This window comes from Hordeum vulgare, chromosome 2H (assembly GCF_904849725.1).
Source record: "Hordeum vulgare subsp. vulgare chromosome 2H, MorexV3_pseudomolecules_assembly, whole genome shotgun sequence".
In the NCBI taxonomy this organism is placed as follows: Eukaryota; Viridiplantae; Streptophyta; class Magnoliopsida; order Poales; family Poaceae; genus Hordeum; species Hordeum vulgare.
In genome coordinates this window covers 419,486,762-419,509,274 of record NC_058519.1, presented here as the reverse complement: position 1 = coordinate 419,509,274, position 22,513 = coordinate 419,486,762, and the positions used below count along the sequence as shown (strand labels likewise).

The window sequence follows — 22,513 nt, the reverse complement described above, 5'->3', positions numbered from 1 at the left end:
TGGGGCTCGCAACTTAATACCGGAGAGATGTTCTGGATAGATATCTCAAGGTGCGGATGATTAGTAAGTAGATGTTGATGAATAAACGGTCTACTTGTCTTGGCGTACTGCCCAATACTATTGAACCTCTAACTATCAAGTAGCATAATTAGGATTGCGGTGCGATCATAATTTTGTCATTTGCCCAACTGTGATTTGTTTACCCAAGCATAGTTGTTTATCGTCTTTTAGGAAAGAGACATCACTAGTGAACATCATGTGACTCGGGTCCATATCACCATCATTGTTACACCTCCATCATTTACTGCTTCCGTTTACTTTTCCATTGCAATCACCATTAGCTTTCCGCTTGTGTTTTGATCCTTTGCAAACTACAAGGCCGGAGAGATTAACCTCTCTGTACTCGTTGGAAGCAAAGTTATTTGTTGTGTGTGCAGGTCCACGTCTTCTGCTAGCGCCAGGTTTGAAGATACCTACTTGTTGATCCTAGGAGTCCTACTGGTTCGATAAACCTTACAGTCTCTGTGTGAGGGAAATTTGCTACTGACTACATCTCCACCTTCCACTTAGGGTAACCAACGAGGGGCGAGAAGTATATATATCAACTCGTGATCAAGCGAATTTCTGGCGCCGTTGCCGGGGACTCCATTCTTCAAGATAGGGGAGTTGCATGCCATCTTTTACCTTTGCTTTTTTGTCTTGTTAGTTTGCTTCTTAGTTTTTGCTTTAGAGTCTTATACCAAAAACCACAAAAAAAGTTAGTTACTTTGCTTTTAGTTGTCAAGCATGTTAAGGTTTGAATCTTGGAAGGAATCTGAGGTCCTAGATTTCCATCAAAGGGATGGAGAAAATATGAAGGAAGCATGGGATAGAATTTCTGAAGCACACAAAAGAATTATGCCTTCGATACCTATCAAAATTGTGCTTAGAATTTTTTATCATGGTCTCTTTATATGGTGCAAACACTCTCTTGATATTATAGCTAAAGGAGATTTCTTAGAGGTGATGAGGCAAGAGCTCTTGATATTATACATGGTCTATCTAATAATCTTGTTTTTAATCATGGTTATGACACTATTATAGATAGACTTGCTACTATTGAAGGGAAAATAGATGCTCTACACTTAAGAGAAAGAGAGAAACCCATGGTTAATAAGGAGCAGATTTTGAAAATAGATGATGATTGGGAACCTTTTGTTAGAATTAGCATCTCTAACAAAGACTTCCTTGCTTATTGTGATGATGGATCCATGGTTTCTACTATGCCAAACATTGTTTATGATTCTCTATGGTTAGACATGGAATTTTTTTGTCTCATCATGAACATGCTAATGGTGATATTTCTGAAATCCAGGGAAAGGTAAAAGATGTCCAGGTTACATTCTATAAAAGGAATGCAACAGTTGATTTCTTCATCATGGAGCCCAACAAAGGGAACATAGTTCTTGGAAGGGACTTCCTCCGAGCCATGAGAGCTTCACTGATATAGGTAAGGGACACATACGCTTACGTGAGAAAGCGAAAGGTACGTACCCGTTCCCTAGGAAAAATAAGGATGAACTAATTTGGTATGCGTTTGAAGGTTTTTATAATTCCGATGACCTCGGAGAATCTTGATCCTCCTTCTTGCATTATGCCTAGCACAAAGGCATAAAAGAAAGCGCTTGTTGGGAGGCAACCCAATTTGTTTTTACTTTCTGTTTTAATGGTCTTGATGTGTGTTACTACTGTAGCAACATCATTGTATCTTTATTTTAAGCTTTGTGCCAAGTTATAGCCTCCGATTGCAAGAAAGTTCAAAAACTGTGACATGCTCTCGAGAAACAGATTTTGTCTGCTTCACGGAAAAAATCGCCAAAAATCACGAGATAAACTTTTTGATCTGAATTTGTTTGACAGCATGCTCTATATAATTGTATTTCTGGCATGTGTTCTGATTTTTTATATTTGAGTTGCAGAAGTGTCCCGAATAAATTATTTACTACCTGTTGTTCTGTTTTTCATAGATTCTGCCATGTTTTGTGTTTCCATTGTTTTGCAAATCCTAAGCTCGCTTTTTATTTGAAATTATATTTTGGCAATCAAGAGAAGCAGTAGCTTTTCATGAATTGTTTTCTTTCCAGCAGGTATTGAATTATTTTATTAAGGGTACTAACCACTCTGATCGGCTTATGATGAGTTTCGTATGAAGGGAGTTTTCAACTATGCGATGGGAGAGATCATGAAAGAAGATACAGGAGTGTCGAGCGCTCAAGCTTGGGGATGCCCCCATGCACCCCAATAAATATTCAAGGAGACTCAAGCATCTAAGCTTGGGGATGCCCCCCGTGCATCCCCTTCTCTATCGACAATCATCAGTTCATCTATCTCCATGCTATATTTTTATCACTTCATATGATATGTGCTATGCTTGGAGCGTCCCGCTATTTGCTTTTTAGTTTGTTTTAGTTTTCCTTGCTGTCCATAACAAGTCGGAACCTAGCCTACCTTGTTTGGGAGAGAAACACGCTCCATTCCACTCTACAACACAACATAGGTTTTCATGCTTATCTTTTTGTGTGTTCTTCATCTTTCCGTAGCTACTGTCTTGCTTAGCTCTTGGTTTTCATGCTTATCTTTTTAAGATCTATTATTTAGGTTGATTTTGGAATTCTCTTGAGTTATCATGCTTATCTTGTTTAGAGATTTGGCTTGTTGCACTGAGTTCTGTGTCTTGCATAAGTAGGTAACTGAGATTGCTATTTAAGTATAGTAGTAACTTGCAATAGTTTTGAGGTATTGATTTGGGTAATGTTCGGACTATTGATGCCAAGAGCTTGAGCCTATTAGTGATAGGTATCATATTTTGGGAAATCCGTGTGTTTTTCAAAAACTAAAATTAGTTGAGAACTCTAGCTACTAAATTGATTGCTAACCTCTGGAGGGGTTGGAATATATAGAGTACCCTCACGTTACCATGAGTCGAGGATGCGCAAGGATAACCAAACCCCCAAACACTCCTCCTCGGGGTACTTGTCTCTTTGTGAACCTCCTAACTAGATAGAGAGTTACCGATAATGAGTGTATGAGTTCTTCAGACTAATGTCAGTATTCGATTGTTGGCACTTCCACCCTCCATATTTTGCTAGCCTCTTCGGTACCGTTCATTGCCCTTTCTCACATTGAGAGTTGGTGCAAACTTCACCGGTGCATCCAAACCCATGACATGATACGCTCTGTCACACATAAGCCTCATTATATCTTTCCTCAAAACAGCCACCGTACCTACCTACTAAGGCATTTCCATAGCCTTTTCGAGATACATTGCCATGCAACATCCACCATCTCATGACTTGATCTTCATGTCATACATGCTTTTGCTTGATCGTAGAGCCGCATGATAGTTGGTCCTTGCCCAAATTATTGCTACATGACGTGCTAGTATCATTGCATATCCTGCTACACATGCAGAGGCATACATTTGCATACATCATGATAGTTTTCACTTGTCTTTATGTTTGAGTACTTCTTATAAAGTGTGATGATTTTTCTTTTTTTCATGTAAAACATAGAGTTTTGCCCTTAAGTGAGGAAAAGATCCCAAAGTGTACAAAACAGAAGACCCAAAAGAGGACAAATGAGAGATAAAAAGAAAGAGCCAAAGATGCCACAAAAAAATAAAAAATAAAAGAGAAAAAGAAATAAAAAGAAATAAAAAGAGAGAAGGGGTAGCACTACTATTCCCTTTGAAAGATCCACACTCGTACTCCATTGCTATATTGGTACTACATAGAGATTATAATTCATGCATAACTATGTGGGGACCCTTACACTATAGAACTTGGTTTTCATATTCCAATGATGAGCCTCCTCAAATGAGCTCTAGGTCTTCATGAGCAAACAAGTTGGATGCACCCCCATTAGTTCCATTAGAGAGCTTACCTTAGCTCATATGTGCATCCGTTACATGGCAATCCCTACTCCTCACATCATATTTATCATTTGGCTTTCTCTCGCCTATGGCTGTCCTCATTGATGTGAGACTTTCACACCTTTTTGTCTTCCTTCCCCATCAATATTCTACTTTCCATCCAAAGTGCCAACATATCTTGCTTACGCTCATCCATTGCATGAGTGCTCAAAGTCGAAAGGGAGAGGATCATTTTGATTTGTGCCTCACTAGTGGTCTAGGGATGAGTCAAAATAAGATTCCGAAGGAGACTAAGTGTTAGGTTTAGTAGATTGAGTTCTCAATTAAGAAATATTTTATGATCTCAACCCATCTCCCACTTCTTGCACGCAAACACCATTTGGAGACATTCGAGTCACGGACAGCGAGAGCTCTTGCACCGTTATATTCTTACTTTGCTAAATTCAATACTAGATATAGACTCTTGCTTGTTATTGTCTTTACTTGAATTGCATATCCCACTTGCTTTACCTTGAAGTTCTTATATGTGTGTTAGCATGTCACCACAGAAATAATTGTGTTATCATTTGTCTACTTGGGGACGAGCAGAAATTAAGCTTGGGGATGTTGATACGTCCCGAACGTATCTATAATTTCTGCTTGTTCCATGATCTTTTGGGTGACAATGTTATATGTTTTGCTACACTTTTATATCATTTCACACATATTTAGACTAACCTACTAACTCGGTGCACCTAGTGCCAGTTTTTGTGTGCTGATGTCTATTTTGCAGGGGCTTTTACCCAATTTTCCGAAGCCCAAAAAAATCCAGAAAAAATATATAAAAAATCAGCGAAACAGAACCTTCCCGATCACCGAAGGAGGGCCAGAGGGGGCCAGGGGCCTCACAGGTGGCCTGCTCGCGCGGCCAGGCCCTAGGCCGCGCCAGGAGGTTTCCTGGGTGGGTCCCACCTGCTCTAGTGCCCTTCTTTGGCCTATATTTAGAGTCCCTAGAGGAAACCCTCGCAGACTTTCTGGAATCACGAATTTCTCCATCGTTCCACCGCCGCAGCGCTTCCGAGATCAGGAGCGTCAGGAGACCTCTTCCCGGCACCCTGCCGGAGGGAGGATTGACCTCCGGGAGCTTCTCCACCGCCATGGACGCTTCCCGGACGTGTCGTGAGTAGTCCTCCTTGGACCATGAGTCCATGACCAGTAGCTATGTGATGTCTTCTCTCCAATCTTGTGCTGCAGTTATTAGTCCTTGTGAGCTGCCCTACATGATCAAGGCATCTATGGAATTCTCTTGCTATTGCTATGCTCGGTTTGTTGGGATCCGATGGATTATGAGATTATGTTGAGATTGTTATGAGTTATATATTTGATTATCCTTTTATATTATGTTCCTTAGTGATTCTTGCATGTTCTCCGTCGCTATTTATTGCTTTGGCCAAGTAGAAGATTTTGACTGCAAGAGGGAGCGTTATGCATGATTGTGGGTTCAAGCCCCTCGATGTCCAGCTTGAGTGACAGAAACATGAGACTAGGGGATGTGCTTGTTGCCACCAGGGAGAAAACAACGGTGCTTGTGACCACGGTTGCAAGGATTGTTTACCTTACGCATAGTTCGTTAATGTATTTGTCTGTTGCTTTGAGTTTACACTTTGGGTGGAGCTCGCAACTTAATATCGGAGAGATGTTCTGGATAAATATCTCAAGGTGGATGATTAGTAAGTAGATGTGATGAATAAACGATCTACTTGTCTTGGCGTACTGCCCATTACTATTGAACCTCTAACTATCAAGTAGCATAATTAGCATTGCGGTGCGATCATAATTCTGTCAATTGCCCAACTGTGATTTGTTTACCCCAAGCATAGTTGTTTATCATCTTTTGGGAGAGATACGTCACTAGTGAATATTATGTGACTCCGGTCCATATCACCATCATTGTTACACCTCCATCATTTACCGCTTTCGTTTACTTTTCCGTTGCAATCACTATTACCTTCCCGCTAGTGTTTTGATCCTTTGGAAACTACAAGGTCGGAGAGATTGACAACCTCTCTGTACTCGTTGGGAGCAAAGTTATTTGTTGTGTGTGCAGGTCCACGTCTTCTGCTAGCGCCAAGGTGGAAGACACATACTTGTTGATCCTAGGAGTCCTATTGGTTCGATAAACGATACAGTCTTTGTGTGATGGAAATTTGCTGCTGACTACATCTCCACCTTCCACTTGGGGTAACCAACGAGGGGCTAGAAGTATATCTATCAACTTGTCATCAGCAGCGTGTCTGGTGGGTTACAGGTGCGGTTGGAGGTGGCGATGTGGCACTGACATGGGGTAGAAGGTAGTTGGAGGGGGCGGTGTGGGGTGTGGTGGGTACGTGGGGGTCGTGGGGGAGGAAGAAGGTCTGAGTAGGGGGTGGGTGAGTCTTCTCTTTTTCTGCTTTTTTGGAAAAAAAAACACATATCTTTATTCATTCGTAATAACAAGTACATTGTTTATGAGGAGGGGTACAATTTCATTCAATGTCTCATCAAACTAATTTAAAGATGAAAATAATCTACCTAACTTAGCAAGTTCATTAACAACCTTATTGGCTTCCCGATTATAGTGCTCAAATCTAGTGACGGGAAAATCACAAGCTAAAAAAATACAATAGTCAAACATCACCGCCGCTGTGCTCTCGGACCGTCCTCCATTATTCATGATTTTATAACTTCCAAATTATCTAAGTTAATCAGTAAATGATTGCACCCTACCTGTTAAGCAATTGATAGACCATATCTAAGCGGAAATACTTGAGCCGTGAGGAGATCCGTGCACCAATCAATTCTCCAATTTCCCCTGCAATGAATTTTCCTCTATCATCCCTCAAAATAGCACCCGTCATGTCCCTCAACAGGTCGTGAGCAAAGGAGGCATCCATGTTAAGTCTTGGAAAACCCCTTGGAGGTTGTACCCAACCCCCTCTAACCATAGTAGCCTTTGGAGATATAGCCCTCCCAAAATTCAACGTAATAGCACGAATATCCATAGAGATTTGGTTAGCATCTTGGATTTTCTCTTGATGTACCAATTTTTGCCTCTCCCACCATAAGTACTAAGTTGTAACTACAATCATCTCACATACGTTTGGAAGACCCAACACAGTGAGCTCCCGTTCAAGCATCAAAAGTAAGTACTCAAGAACCTCCTCCCCAACATAATCAGCTTCGCAAGCTCTTTAAATGACCTAATCTAGTCCCAGATTCCTCCAAACACCCCTAGCTTTCTAACATTGGAATAACATATGCTTCCTATCTTCTAATCCAAAGGGACAAGCAGGACAACTTGGGGTAACTTTTATGTGTCTATTCATCAGATTAACTCCATAGGGAAGAGTGACATTCAATGTTCGCTAGATGAATTTTTTACCTTCGAGGGACAGGATAACATCCAAATCTGGCTCCAAATATGATTACTAGTTATACATCCCATCTCATCCATATGTCTTATTTTCCTCCCGTGTTGTTGTTATCATTGCACTGCATAGGCTGATCGCACAAAAAAACTTCGATTCTTTGAATAACTCCAAGCAAGAAAGTCCAACATATCATGTAAAAGGGGAGCCCTTATTTAGCTTTGTATTCAATAAATCGCCATTTGGAAAGTATTTAGCTCTCAACATGGTCGCACATAAGGATTGTGGATTTTCAAGAATAACCTCCAAATATTCCAAAATACAACCTGGTAGTTAAGTTGTACGTCCGCCTAGGGCGTTTAAGAATGACCTAGGCTCTAGGCGAAGGTCAGTCGCCTTGCTTAAGCCTAGCGCTTTTTCTAACCTACATGGTTTCACTATTACAACCGGCTCAACCGCTAAAAGAAAAGCCTCTTCTGGATCATTAGAGACGGCTTTGTCACGTGATGACATAATCACGTATATTACCTATTGTTAATGCGCATTTGTGTACTAGTGTGATGGGGTTCATATTTCCTTGGTTTAATAATGTTTGGTTGTACTTTGATAGCACTTTTATCTTCTCTATTATGCTTGTGTTTTTTTTATCTTCCGGTCTTCGGGTTTGTACAGTTTGGATAACTAGGACCCCCTTGTCAAGAGGCATCTTTCTTTGGAAAGCATCAAATATAAGGCACTAAACTTTTTTGTACCTAACCCTTTCTTTAGACTTTTGTATCCTAAACATCTCCCTATCCTTTCATCACCAATATATAAGGCACTGGACTTTTGACGCTTTTAGCTCCCCTAAACTTAACTTAATATGACATGGACCCCACATGAAAAACTCTCTCTATCTTCATATTCTTCCATCTTCCTTCCACGTGGCCATCAAGGACTTCTCGCCGGTAGATGATATCCATGAGCTAGCTAGTCCCTAGGATAAATGATCCGCAGAAGTAATTTGATAGAGACTCACTGAGCGTGTTATAGATGTGCAAGGATGTAGTTGAGAAAGCAAAGGGATATTCGTCCTCCATGGGCCACGGCTTGAGCACTTCTTCCTCTAGATTGGTTCCCTGGTTACTTCTCCTAGTAGCACGATGGCTTGGTCTAAACTGCAATTACTACAACCAATGACTTTTTTTACACATTCTCCCTCCATATGATGTTTTACCTCTGTAAGTGATATTCTGCGTGTTTGTCGCTTTGGTCATGGCCGGGAACGGTGGGGGAGGGTGTGGGAGACGAAAAAATTAAAAAAGAAATTGTCGAATCATGCATGTTATGACGAGGGGAGGGCGGGGGCTGTGGGGAGGCGTCACACGCGGAGGGTGGGCCGGTTTACGTTAGAGCAAAAGCTAGATTCAATTAGAGTTGCCTCTCTCCAAAAATAAACTAGGCTAATAGGGTGTGTTTTGGGGGGGGCACTTTTTTAAGGGAGTATAGGTTTTGGGGGGCTAAGTATAACTTAATCCATCGATCCCAAAAAAATTAGGGTACTAAAACATTTTAGGGGGGAGGGATAGAGATGCTTTTAGTAGAGAACCGGTTTTTTTCTCTCGGGTTCCGTGGAGCTTGAAATGTTCAAACACTAAAAATCAACTCTTTAATTATACAAAAAACTGAAAAAAATACGCAAGTAATTATAGATTTATACAAGATGTTTGTGAAATTTCTTCACAAATTATGTTTTTATGAGGCCTTACAAACAAACAAAAATATGTAATATTATAACGAATCGTAAATCTGCTAGAAATACGTGACTTTGTCAATTTTATGTAGCTTGCATAAAAGGTATTTCATGGTGAAACTTCGCAGATAAATAGTATACATCCATGTATATGAGAATTTTTCCAGAATTTTTAAAACTTGAAAATTTGAATTTTGAAGCTTTCAAATAAAGGGCTCCATGAAGCTCGAGCACCATTTGACATATTCGCATTAGTTCTTCTTTATACTTTCCATTCGATTTATTTTATGTTGTTTGATCGCTGTAAAGTGACCGAACAAGCCAGAAATACAGGGATTGGTGGGAAAGCGATTGATGGGGCGAGAGGATCACCTAATTCATGTGGGGATTTGGGTTTGTTCTTGCAAGTGCTTGCTGGTGAATTTGTCACGCGCTAGAAAAGTTGTGTGAATGACGCAGCAGACAATTTATGACGTGGGTAGGCAGAAGTACTCGTTGGAATCTGGTCAGTTGGCACTTGTTATTCAGCTGGGCGTCCCTACTTCAAGATTTGGCCGACACAATCTTCTGCCGTTCAACCACCTACTTTGTTCAATTGCAGTGTTCTAAACCCAAGCAATGGGGATGCGCATCTTATTCTTTTTCAGGTCAAGGAGAGGTAGGGGGTGTTTGTTTTAAAGGACTTTTTTGATGTAGGGACTAAAAAAGTCTCTTTTAGTTTCATGTGAAACAAACTGGAGAGACTTTTAGGACTAAAAAGGGTATTTGGCATTAAAGGAAGAAGTTCCTACGGAAGGGTCTTTTTGAGACTTTTTTGACACTTTTGCCAACCGTGCCTCTACTTTTAACATGTCATTTAATAACTTCTAGTATACATTACTAGCGGTAACATGGTCTTTTTACATGTCATTTAATGACCTTTAGTCCCTGTTTAGTCCATAAAAACAAACGGGTAAGGACTAAAAAAAATTTAGTTGGGACTAAAAAAAAGTCCTGAGACTTCTGAAACAAAAAAGGGTCGTACACATTTGGTTCCATCGGTACTTAAGTTGAAAAATCGGGACTAAAAGTATCTGCAGTCAGACTTTTCAAAAATTTTACAAACGTCCACCGAGATGACCGGTCAATAACCGGACAGAAGAAATAAAAAAAACTGACTTAACCGGATCCCTCATATCATATCTATATGTCCGGACTGTTCGTAAAGCCTCATATTCATCTTAAATATAAAAAGTATGTAAGTGCTTGTGAAAGTGTGCGGAACCGTCTGATGAGTTTGTCATGTAGGACGCGATCCCACGATAGATCACCTTTTCTTTTCTTCTTTTTCTTTCGATGTTCACCAGTCACATATAAACGTGCATGTGAATAGGGAAATAAGGATTGTAATTGCGCGAACAGACAAATAAGAACTTAAAACAAACAAGCTCGATCATTGATCGGATGAGTCGACCGATATTTGAGAGGTCGAGTTAGACGTTCATGAGTACCTGGACTGTAGATGCTCTAAGGTCACAATTATCGATGCCATGTTTCTCGTGAACAAGATCAATCGATATCACCTCACACTTGTTCCAACAAGACTGCCACATTATTCCAAGATAGCGGAATCAAATATAAATACAAAATGAGAATTTACGTCGATCGAACGTGCATGCGTGCGCAGGAGGTTGTCGGCCAGAGAGCCCTGCTGCTCCGTTCAGCCACGGCACTGGTACTTCTTCTGGCATCCTCGGTTGGTGTACGACCCTCCGGGCGCCGGGCACGCGCCGGGGCAGGCGGGCCTGTTGCGGTTCAGGGCACCGGGGCTGATGCCGGCGAGGACGCGGCGGTGCACCTCCAGGTCGATACTGAGCTCAGGGTCCACGCCTTCCTCAAGCTTCATGGACGACTGCGACATCCGCTGCCGCACCGCCGTGTCGATGCTGTACGCCGCCGCCGTACTGGCGAACGCCGCCGCCATGTCGCCATTGGCCGGGCCGGCGAGCGCAAGCGCGACGCCGAGGAGTAGTAGAAAAGAGAGGTATCTGCCCATTCTCTGCCACTCTGGACCGGGAAATGTTTTCTGTGTATGTGGCAATGCTTTGCAACTGGAGGAGGGCGTCGGGAGTTACAGTAGCCTGGGGCGGCAACTTATAAACGGAGGTTTGGTATTGGGCAATTCTCGTGGCCCCACTATGTCTTTGCTTTACTCACCTTTTGCCGTATTTAAATGTAGAGTAGGTGTGGTGCGTACTGACCACGCATTTTTGCCGTCAATCATGGATAGTCTATCTTTTTAATTATAGTTTTTTTAAACCAATTATAGTATTTTGGTATGAAGGAAAGAGAAGAAATAAAATTAAGAGCTGCTAGAAAATCTTTTGGATTAGGGCATCTTGAGCGTTGCAACATCTGTTCATAGTAGAGGACCCGCCTGCGGACATGAATTCTCTAGTCGGCAATCCGGTGCTATTATATATATGTTCCTTAATAAAGGATAATTTAAAATTCAAATAAAGTCTGATTCATGACGAGTGCCGGATCACTATATGACATGCCCGATCATAACTAAAAAAAAAGCAAGTATGCCTAGTTTTTATATGCCCGATCACAAAATAATATCAATCTGGTAGTGTGTGCCAAAAAAACCTACCATGTCACATCGGTAATCCGAGCCTCCGCACTCAAGGTGTGTCGACGTTGCTTAGGCAGCCTCCGCCTCCTTCTGCGCTGCTTCATCCTTCTTGTCTGCCGCCTTGAACTCATCTTTTTGTCGCTGCAATATCTTGTAAAGGACGGCTTGCACGATTAATCTTGCGTTGGCATCCACAAACTCCAAATTCAAGGTCAACAATTTGACGTTCTCCGCATTGGATGCGATGTTCACCTTATTTTCTTTGAGAAGAGCCTTCCTCTCCTCGAGCATGACCTTCTTCTCTTCTAGCGCTAGCTTCTTCTCGGTCGCCTCCATCAACAGTTTCAAACTCTCCACATTTTTTCTTCCTTGATTTCTGAGCGCTTGACGTGTGCCTCCTCCTTCTTGGACTAGCTGTCCTCGGACCTCTCTGTCATCTTCATCGTCGCAACTTATCGCTTCGTCCTATCCTCCTCGCACTTCTTTTCGCGAAATCCTATTATAACCTTTTTGGATGGTTCTTTTGTTGGATCGGTTGGGTCACCGTTTTCTCCTCGGTGGCTTGGAAGGTGGTCTTGGCTACAATTGCCCATTCAATTTCAACCAACAATGCATGATAGTGAAATTTTTCTTCTCTAACTTCTTGAACATCGTACACGCACGATAAGACTACAAAATAAAACATTGTCAACTAAGCTATGCATATCCGGTCAATGAGCAACAAACCAGCATTCCCACGGCCAAGGAAGCCACTAGCACCCTCTTCGCGGACTTCCACTTCCTGAGATTTTTCTCCTTTACGGCATTCGCTTTGACGCGGCGATTTTAGCGGGTCACCTTGTGGATTTTCTGGGGGATGGTAATGCTTGGATTCTCCTGCATCTCACACGACCTAGATCTCCAGTAGGTCCTCTACCAGTTCTTTGCTTTGGTGGCAGGAGGGAATAAGATAGTGGGAAAGGGCGGGAGTTGGGTGGGATAGCGGCGGTGTCGGAGAATAGTGTGGGAGGTTTTGGCGCGAATACAATTTGGATGCTACAAAAGCTCGGGCTTCGCCTTCAATTTGGTTGGGCCATGTGTCTACGAGATTAACGTAACTAGTGTCTAAATTTCCGCAAAAATTTCTACGTTTGGTTCCAATTTGCGGAAAAAACGCAATTCAAACCGCTCGACGGACTGATACAGACCCATGTTGTAAAACTTTCACGTGGTTCAAACATATGCACATGATTAAAGGGTCAATGTTGAAAATGCCCTTACCACGCTAATCCTGCACGGATGACCAGCCACCAACAGAACAAACGACATGCTTATGCCTACTCACCTAGAAGCCCGCTCTATGCACCCGACCAAAGGAAGTACATAAAAGTAAATTGCAAGCTATTAGAGATGCCTTTAACTGCCTGTGCACAATTGTTGGAAATTTCAAAAGTTTTTTTCTAAGAACAAGCAACGCCAATGCTTCTTGTCATTTTTATCAAGAGAACAAAGACTTAATTACAAGCATTGATCGCAAAGAACACCTTTGACACTCAAGAAGAACTATACCGCACCACAGTCGGCCCCTACTATGAGTGAGTGATATATCTCCAACGAAATGACTGCCTATTTCTGCCTCTCTAGCACCCATTGCTTGTACTTTTTTTATAATGAAGATGCAAAAAACATCTAGTTTTAAATTAATAAAGTAAACAGAGGCAACATCCAACTCACACATAGGCCCCCCTCTCCTCTCACGTCGCCCCCGCGGGCGACCGAGAGGGTGAACCCTAGCCGCCGGCTTCCTACCCCTTCGTTCGGCCCCCCTTCCCCGTCGTCGTCGGCACGTGCCGCTGGGCAAAGCTCTGGTGGCGCCGACGGCGGCGGGCTTCCTCTCCCCACCACTCGGATCTTGGGGATGGTGTGGGACAACTTGGTTGTGCGGAGGCATCGTGCTCGCATGGGGCTGGCGGTGCGGCAGCTAGCGCGTGCGGCGAAGGCATGCACCCAAGGGCGTTCGACAGCGGCGGCATGGGCGCGGGCTCGCGGTGCGGTGGCTGCGTGCAGGTGGGGCGTGCTCGGGGCTGGATGCAGTAGAGGCTGGATTTGGCCCAGTGGGCAGCGCAGGCCACGGATTCCGCATGGGCTGCTCATCGGCGGGCGGCGGGCCGGTGCCCTGGCGGCAGGGCCGGCGGCAGGGGCGGTGGTGGTGCTACCCTTGGTGGTGGGCGATCTGCTGATCGGCGATCTGGCAGGGTGGGCCGGTTCGGTCTTCGGCGAGTCGTCTCCGACTAGTCTGGCGCGATACGGGCAATGGGGGTGGCGGCTCCTATGTTGCGTCTGCTGCAGTGCGGTGCTACGGCGATAGAAATCTTCTGTCGTCTCATGAGCTTGCGTTGGTTTTTCCCTTGAAGAGGAAAGGGCGATGCAGCACAGGAGCAGTAAGTATTTCCCTCAGTTTGAGAACCATGGTATCAATCCAGTAGGAGAATCCGGCTTCTCCTAACGTGATTTCCATGAACGTTCCACCTGAGGCGTAGTCCAAGATATTTCTAGAAGCGAAATTCAAGCCAGCGTAGAAGATTTGTATAATCATCCAAAGACTCAAGCCATGAGCGGGACAATTTCTAATCATCAATTTCATTCTCTCCCAAGATTGTGCAACATGTTCATGATCAAGTTGCTTAAAATTCATGATATCATTACGGAGAGAGATAATCTTAGCAGGCGGAAAATACTTGGATATATAAGCATCTTTGCACTTATCCCAAGAATCAATACTATTTTTGGGCAAAGACGAAAACCAAGTTTTTGCTCGATCTCGCAACGAGAAAGGAAAAGGCTTCAATTTAATAACATCATTATCCACATCTTTCTTATTTTACATATCGCAAAGCTCAGTGAAGGTATTAAGATGGGATGCGGCATCTTCACTAGGAAGGGAGGAGAATTGCTCTTTCATAACAAGATTCAGCAAAGCGGCATTGATTTTGTATGACTCCGCACTAGTGGCGGGAGCAATCGGAGTACTAATAAAGTCACTATTATTAGTATTCGAGAAGTCACAAAGTTTGGTGTTTTCAGTCATGGTGACTTCGGCAAGCAAGCAAGCACACAAGAGAACAAACAACAAGCGAGAAAAAAGGGCGAACGAAAAGGAAAATATTTTTTTGTAAATTTTTGTTTTTCAGAAGTGGGGGAGAGGAAAACGAGAGGCAAAAAAGGTAAATGCAAGAGATGAGTTTGCAACACTTACTTGGATGATTTCTTGACTTGATCCTCCCCGGCAACGGCGTCAGTAATTCTTCTGCTACAGCGAGGGAAATCTTCTGTCGTCTCTTGAGCTTGCGTTGGTTTTTCCCTTGAAGAGGAAATGGCGATGCAGCACAGGAGCAGTAAGTATTTCCCTCAGTTTGAGAACCAAGGTATCAATCCGGTAGGAGAATCTTGTCAAGTCCAGAGTACCTGCACAAACACAAAAGAGCTTGCACCCAACGCTATAAAGGGGTTGTCAATCCCTTCAAGTTTGATTGCAAAGTGAGATCTGAAGGCGGAAAGTGCAACGAAGAAAAAGTGTAAGGCTGAAAATATGATGTGAAGTAGACCCGAGGGCCATAGTGTTCACTAGAGGCTTCTCTCAAAATAGGAAATATTACGGTGGGTGAACAAATTACTGTTGAGCAATTGATAGAACCGCGCAAAGTCATGACGATATCTAAGGCAATGATCATGCATATATGCATCACGTCCGAGACAAGTAGACCGATACTTTCTGCATCTACTACTATTACTCCACACATCGACCGCTATCCAGCATGCATCTAGTGTATTGAATTCATGACGAACAGAGTAACACTTTAAGCAAGATGACATGATGTAGAGGGATAAACTCAAACCAATGATGAAAACCCCATCTTTTTACCCTTGATGGCAACAACACGATGCGTGCATCGCTACCCCTTCTGTCACTGGGTGAGGTCACCGCACGGTATGAACCCAAAACCAAGCACTTCTCCCATTGCAAGAATCATAGATCTAGTTGGCCAAACAAAACCCACAACTCGAAGAGAATTACATGGATATGAAATCATGCCTAAGAGAGTTCAGAAGAAACTCAAATAAGATTCATAGATAACCTAATCATAAATCCACAATTCATCGGATCTCGACAAACACACCGCAAAAGACGATTACATCGGATAGATCTCCATGAAGATCATGGAGAACTTTGTATTAAAGATCCAAGAGAGAGAAGAAGCCATCTAGCTACTAGCTATGGACCCGTAGGTCTGTGGTGAACTACTCACGCATCACCGGAGAAGTCATGGTGTTGATGAAGAAGCCCTCCGTATCCGAATCCCCCTCCGGCTGGGCACCAGAACGTGCCCCAGATGCGATCTTGCGGAGACAGAAGCTTGCGGCGACGGAAAAGTACTTTCGATGATCTCTTGATTTTTTCTGGGATTTTAGGGAATATATAGGCGGAAGACCTAGGGCAGAAGTGGCCCAGGGAGCCCACAAGCCTGGGAAGCGCGGGCCCCCCTGGCCGTGGCTAGGGGGCTTGTGGGGTCCCTGATGGCCCCGTGCCCTGATTCTCAGGTTCCCCGATCTTCTTGTGTTTCGGAAAAAATCTTTTTGGAAGTTTCGTTCCGTTTGGACTCCGTTTAAAATTCTCCTCTGAAAGGGGTCAAAAATACGGAAAAAACAGGAACTGGCACTTGGCACTGAGTTAATAAGTTAGTCCTAAAAAATATATAAAAGGCATACAAAACATCCAAAGTTTGACAAGATAATAGCATGAAACCATCAAAACTTATAGATACGTCGGAGACGTATCAAGCATCCCCAAGCTTAACTCCTGCTCGTCCTCGAGTAGGGAAGTGACAAAGACTGAATTTTTGATGTGGAATACTACCTAGCATAGTTGTCCTTTGCACCTTCTTTCGTGTGATATGAATGTTCAGATCCGTAAGATTTAAAACAATAGTTTGCTATTGACATGAAAACAATAATACTTCAAGCAAACTAGCAGGGTAATCATGAACTTTCAAAATATAAAGGCCAAAGAAAGTTATCCCTACAAAATCATATAGTGTGGCTATGCTCCATCATCCTCACACAACTAATTTAAATCATGCACAACCCCGGTATTGGCCAAGTAATTGTTTTCGCACTCTTACTTTCTCAAACCTTTTACAACTATGACGCGTGAGCCATGGATATAGCACTATAGGTGGAATAGAGTGTGGTGGTGGTTGTGAGACAAAAAGGGAGGAGATGGTCACACTCGGCGTATCAAAGGGCTATGGAGATGCCCATTAATAGATATCAATGTGAATGAGTAGGGATTGCCATACAAAGGATGCACTAGAGCTATAAGTATGTGAAAGCTCAAAAGGAGAACTAGTGAGTGTGCATCCAACTTGCTTGCTCACGAAGACCTAGGGCAATTTTGAGGAAGCCCATCATTGGAATATACAAGCCAAGTTATATAATGAAGATTCCCACTAGCATATGGTGGTGACAAAACGAGAGGCTCTCAATCATGAAGAACATGGTGCTATTATGAAGCACAAGTGTGGAAAAAGATAGTAGCATTGTCCCTTCTCTCTTTTTCTCTCTTTTTTTTATTTGGGCTCTTGGGCCTCTCTTTTTTCTCTTTTTTTTATTTGGGATCTTTGGCCTCTTTTTTTTATTTCCTCACATGGGACAATGCTCTAATAATGATAATCATCACACTTTTATTTACTCACAGCTCAAAGCTTAGGACGATGATGACTCTATAGGAAATGCCTCCGCCAGTGTACCGGGATGTGCAACGATCTAGCTTGGCGTATGACGTTGAAACATCTCGCTAGCTATCTTACGATCATGCAATGGCAATATGAGAGTGACGGCACAAGTCATGAGACGGAACGGAGGGAGTTGCATGGGAATATATCTCGGAATGGTCATGAAAATGCCATAGTAGGTAGGTATGGTGGCTGTTTTGAGGAAGGCATAAGGTGGGTTTGTGTACCGGCAAAAATTGCGCGGCACTAGAGAGGCTAGCAATGGTGGAAGGTGAAAGTGCATCTATACCATGGACTCACATTAGTCATGAAGAACTCACATACTTGTTGCGGAAGTTTTTTATTAGTAATCAAAACAAAGTGCTAAACGCATACTCCTAGGGGAATGGTTGGTAGGTGTTAACCATCGCTCGATCCCGACCTCAACACAAAGGATGACAATTAATAGATCAATTATGCTCCGACTTCCTAACATAGCGGTTCACCATATGTGCATGTTACGGGAATCACTAACTTCAACACAAGTATTTCTAGATTCACAACACCCTACTAACATATCTCTTAATATTACTAAATCCACGTCTCAAAACTAATTGAGAGGAATAAGACTTCTCTTTCTACTCAATGCACATGAAGATGGAGGTTTTTGTATCCTCTTTGGGTACCTATCACCTTTGGGACTACTTTCATAGCATAAACCAACTACCAAGTCACGCACCGCCGTGCTCTAAAAGATCTAAGTGAAGCACATAGAGCAAAATTATCTAGCTCAAAAGATATAAGTGAAGCACTATGAGCATTCTAGCAAAATCACGATGAGTGCATGTCTCTCTCAAAAGGTGTGCAGCAAGGATGATTGTTACACAACAAAAAGAAAAGACTCCTAGGATACAAGATGCTCCAAGCAAAACACATATCATGTGGTGAATAAAAATATAGCTCCAAGTAATGTTACCGATAGATTGAAGACGAAAGAGGGGATGCCTTCCCGGGGCATCCCCAAGCTTAGGCTTTTTGGTGTCCTTGAATTTGGCTTGGGATGCCTTGGGCATCCCCAAGCTTGATATCTTTCCAATCCTTATCTCTTTGTCCATGAGAACATCACCCAAAACTTGAAAACTTCACAACACAAAACTTAAACAGAAACTCGTGATAACATTAGCACAAGAAAACAAACTACCACCTCTCTAGGTACTGTAGCAATCTTGATTTCTATTTATATTTGTGTTAGATTACTGCATTCTCACTTTTACATGGCTAGTACCCCCCGATACTATCCATAGTTTCATCAAAACAAGCAACCAACTCAACAAAAACAGAATGTGTCAAAAACAGATCAGTCTGTAGCAATCTGTATACCTCGTATACTTCTGGTACCTCAAAAATTCTGAAAAATTACGACTACCTGGGAAATAGGCATATAAAACATAAGCAAAAAGAATCAACTCAAAATCTCTTTCTGAATAAAAATGAAAAATCATCTCGTGAGCGAAAAGTTTCTGTCTTTTTCCAACAAGATCAAACAACCATCACGAAGACTAGTCATAAAGGTTTTGCTTGGCTCAAACACAAAAATAAACACAGAAGACACAATCATGACAGTATTATGATACTGTGGACGCAAAAAACAGAAAGAAAAAGAAATAAATTCATTGGGTTGCCTCCCAACAAGCGCTATTGTTTAACGCCCTTAGCTAGGCATAAGGTGATGGAATTACGTATCGTCGTCTTTGGTGCTCAAACCATAAGTAGCCCTCATCATGGATTCATAAGGCAATCTTATTTTCTTTCTAGGAAAGTGCTCCATTTCCTTATTTAAAGGAAATTGAAATCTAATATTCCCTTCCTTCATATCGATGATAGCACCGATAGTCCTTAGGAAAGGTCTACCAAGAATAATAGGGCATGTAGGATTGCAATCAATGTCAAGCACAATGAAATCCATGGGTACATAGTTCCTATTTGCAATAATAATAACATCATTTATCCTTCCCATGGGTTTCTTGATAGTAGAATCCGCAAGATGCAAATTAAGAGAACACTCCTCAATCTCATTAAAACCTAGAACATCACATAAAGACTTTGGAATCGCGGAAACACTAGCACCCAAATCATACAAAGCATTGCATTCATAGTTTTTTATTTTGATTTTGATAGTAGGTTCCCACTCATCATGAAGCTTTCTAGGGATAGAGGCTTCCAATTCAAGTTTCTCTTCAAGAGATTTTATCATAGCTTCGACGATATGATCGGTAAAGGCTTTGTTTTGGCTATAAGCCTGTGGAGAGTTTAGCATGGATTGCATCAAGGAAATGCACTCAATCAAGGAGCAACTATCATAATTGAATTCCTTGAAATCCAAGGTAGTAATTTCATTACTACTCAAAGTTTTAATATCTTCTACTCCACTTTCAATGCTTTTAGCATCAAGATAGATGGACTACGAATCATTGGGGCGTTTTTCAACCAAGGTGGATTCATATCCAGCCCCATCATCATTAGGTTTGAGACAAAAACAAAGATTCAATGGGAGTCACACCAAGCACTTTAAGATCTTCGTGATTCTTATCACAAGAACATGCCTTTTTAAGCCATTCATGTCTAGCATGAATTTGGGCGGTTCTTTCTTTGCTCTCACTCATGGAAACACGCATAGCTTTCAAAGTTTCATCCATATTGATCTTGGGAGGAGCACATATAAATTTCAAAGCATAAATATCACTAGACATTCTATCAACGCTCTTAGCCAAATCATCAATTTTGAGTAGTTTTTCCTCTATGGACGCATTGAAAATCTTTTGCGAGTTGATAAACTCTTTGATATTGCTCTCTAGATCAGAGGATAATCTATTGTAATTTCCATGAGTATTGTTGTAGGAGTTGCCGAAGTTATTAGAGGAGTTACTAGGAAAAGGCCTAGGAACATAGTTTGCTCTAAAAGCATTGTTGTTGCCAAAATTATTCCTACCAACAAAATTAACGTCCAAGCTAGCGTTGCTACTCTCAATCAAGGAAGACAAGGGCATATCGTTAGGATCTAAAGGAGCACTTCTACTAGCAACCAAATTCATTAACTCATCCATCTTAGCGTGTACCTTCTTACTAGTAGGTGACCTTTCAGTGTGCCACTGAGAGTAGTTCATCATGATATTGTCTAGGATTTTTGTGGCTTCTCCTAACGTGATTTCCATGAATGTTCCACCTGAGGCGGAGTCCAAGATATTTCTAGAAGCGAAATTCAAGCCAGCGTAGAAGATTTGTATAATCATCCAAAGACTCAAGCCATGAGTGGGACAATTTCTAATCATCAATTTCATTCTCTCCCAAGATTGTGCAACATGTTCATGATCAAGTTGCTTAAAATTCATGATATCATTACGGAGAGAGATAATCTTAGCCGGCGGAAAATACATGGATATATAAGCATATTTGCACTTATCCCAAGAATCAATACTATTTTTGCGCAAAGACGAAAACCAAGTTTTTGCTCGATCTCGCAACGAGAAAGGAAAAATCTTCAATTTAATCACATCAGTATCACATCTTTCTTATTTTGCATATCGCAAAGCTCAATGAAGGTATTAAGATGGGAAGCGGCATCTTCACTAGGAAGGCCGGAGAATTTCTCTTTCATAAAAGATTCAGCAAAGCGGCATTGATTTCATATGACTCTGCACTAGTGGCGGGAGCAATCGGAGTACTAATAAAATCATTATTATTAGTATTCGAGAAGTCACAAAGTTTGGTGTTTTCAGTCATGGTGACTTCGGCAAGCAAGCAAGCAAGCACACAAGCGAACAAAGATCAAGCGAGAAAAAAGGGCGAACAAAAAAGGAAAATATTTTTTTGTAAATTTTTGTTTTTCAGAAGTAGGGGAGGGGAAAACGAGAGGCAAAAAAGGTAAATGCAAGAGATGAGTTTGCAACACTTACTTGGATGAGTTCTTGACTTGATTCTCCCCAGCAACGGCGCCAGAAATTCTTCTGCTATGGCAACAGAAATCTTCTGTAGTCTCTTGAGCTTGTGTTGGTTTTTCCCTTGAAGAGGAAAGGGCAATGCAGCACAAGAGTAGTAAGTATTTCCCTCAGTTTGAGAACCAAGGTATCAATCCAGTAGGAGAATCTCGTGAAGTCCAGAGTACCTGCACAAACACAAAAGAGCTTGCACCCAACACTATAAAGGGGTTGTCGATCCCTTCAAGTTTGATTGCAAAGTGAGATCTGAAGGCAGAAAGTGCAACAAAGAAAAAGTGTAAGGCTGAAAATATGAGGTGAAGTAGACCAGAGGCCATAGTTTTCACTAGAGGCTTCTCTAAAAATAGCAAATATTACAGTGGGTGAACAAATTACTGTCGAGCAATTGATAGAACCGCGCAAAGTCATGACGATATCTAAGGCAATGATCATACATATAGGCATCACGTCTGAGACAAGTAGACCGATACTTTCTGCATATACTACTATTACTCCACACATCGACCGCTATGCAGCATGCATCTAGTGTATTGAGTTCATGACGAATAGAGTAACGCTTTAAGCAAGATGACATGATGTAGAGGGATACTCAAACCAATGATGAAAACCCCATCTTTTTACCCTTGATGGCAAGAACACGATGCGTACCTCGCTACCCCTTTTGTCACTGGGTGAGCTCACCGCACGGTATGAACCCAAAACCAAGCACTTCTCCCATTGCAAGAATCATAGATCTAGTTGGCCAAACAAAACCCACAACTCGAAGAGAATTACAAGGATATGAAATCATGCATAAGAGAGATCAGAAGAAACTCAAATAAGATTCATAGATAATCTGATCATAAATCCACAATTCATCGGATCTCGACAAACACACCGCAAAAGAAGATTACATCGGATAGATCTCCATGAAGATCATGGAGAACTTTCTATTGAAGATCTAAGAGAGAGAAGAAGCCATCTAGCTACTAGCTATGGACCCGTAGGTCTGTCGTGAACTACTCACGCATCATCGGAGAGGTCATGGTGTTGATGAAGAAGCCCTCCGTATCTGAATCCCCCCTCCTGCAGGGCACCAGAACGTGCCCCAGATGGGATCTTGCGGAGATAGAAGCTTGCGGCG

General features: G+C 42.1%; 1 protein-coding gene across 1 annotated transcript; it reads right to left on the bottom strand.

The window, feature by feature from the left end:
* Nucleotides 1–10,560: 10,560 nt before the first annotated feature.
* On the bottom strand, nucleotides 10,561–11,138 carry LOC123430186. Its single transcript, XM_045114077.1, has one exon. It carries the CDS (start codon nucleotides 11,061–11,063, stop codon nucleotides 10,728–10,730), a length of 336 nt encoding a protein of 111 aa, XP_044970012.1. The 5' UTR covers nucleotides 11,064–11,138; the 3' UTR covers nucleotides 10,561–10,727.
* Between the last annotated feature and the right edge of the window lie 11,375 nt (nucleotides 11,139–22,513).

Coding starts and splice junctions, on each gene's coding strand:
- LOC123430186 (XM_045114077.1), bottom strand. CDS start 11,063: ATGGGCAGATACCTCTCTTTTCTACTACTCCTCGGCGTCGCGCTTGCG.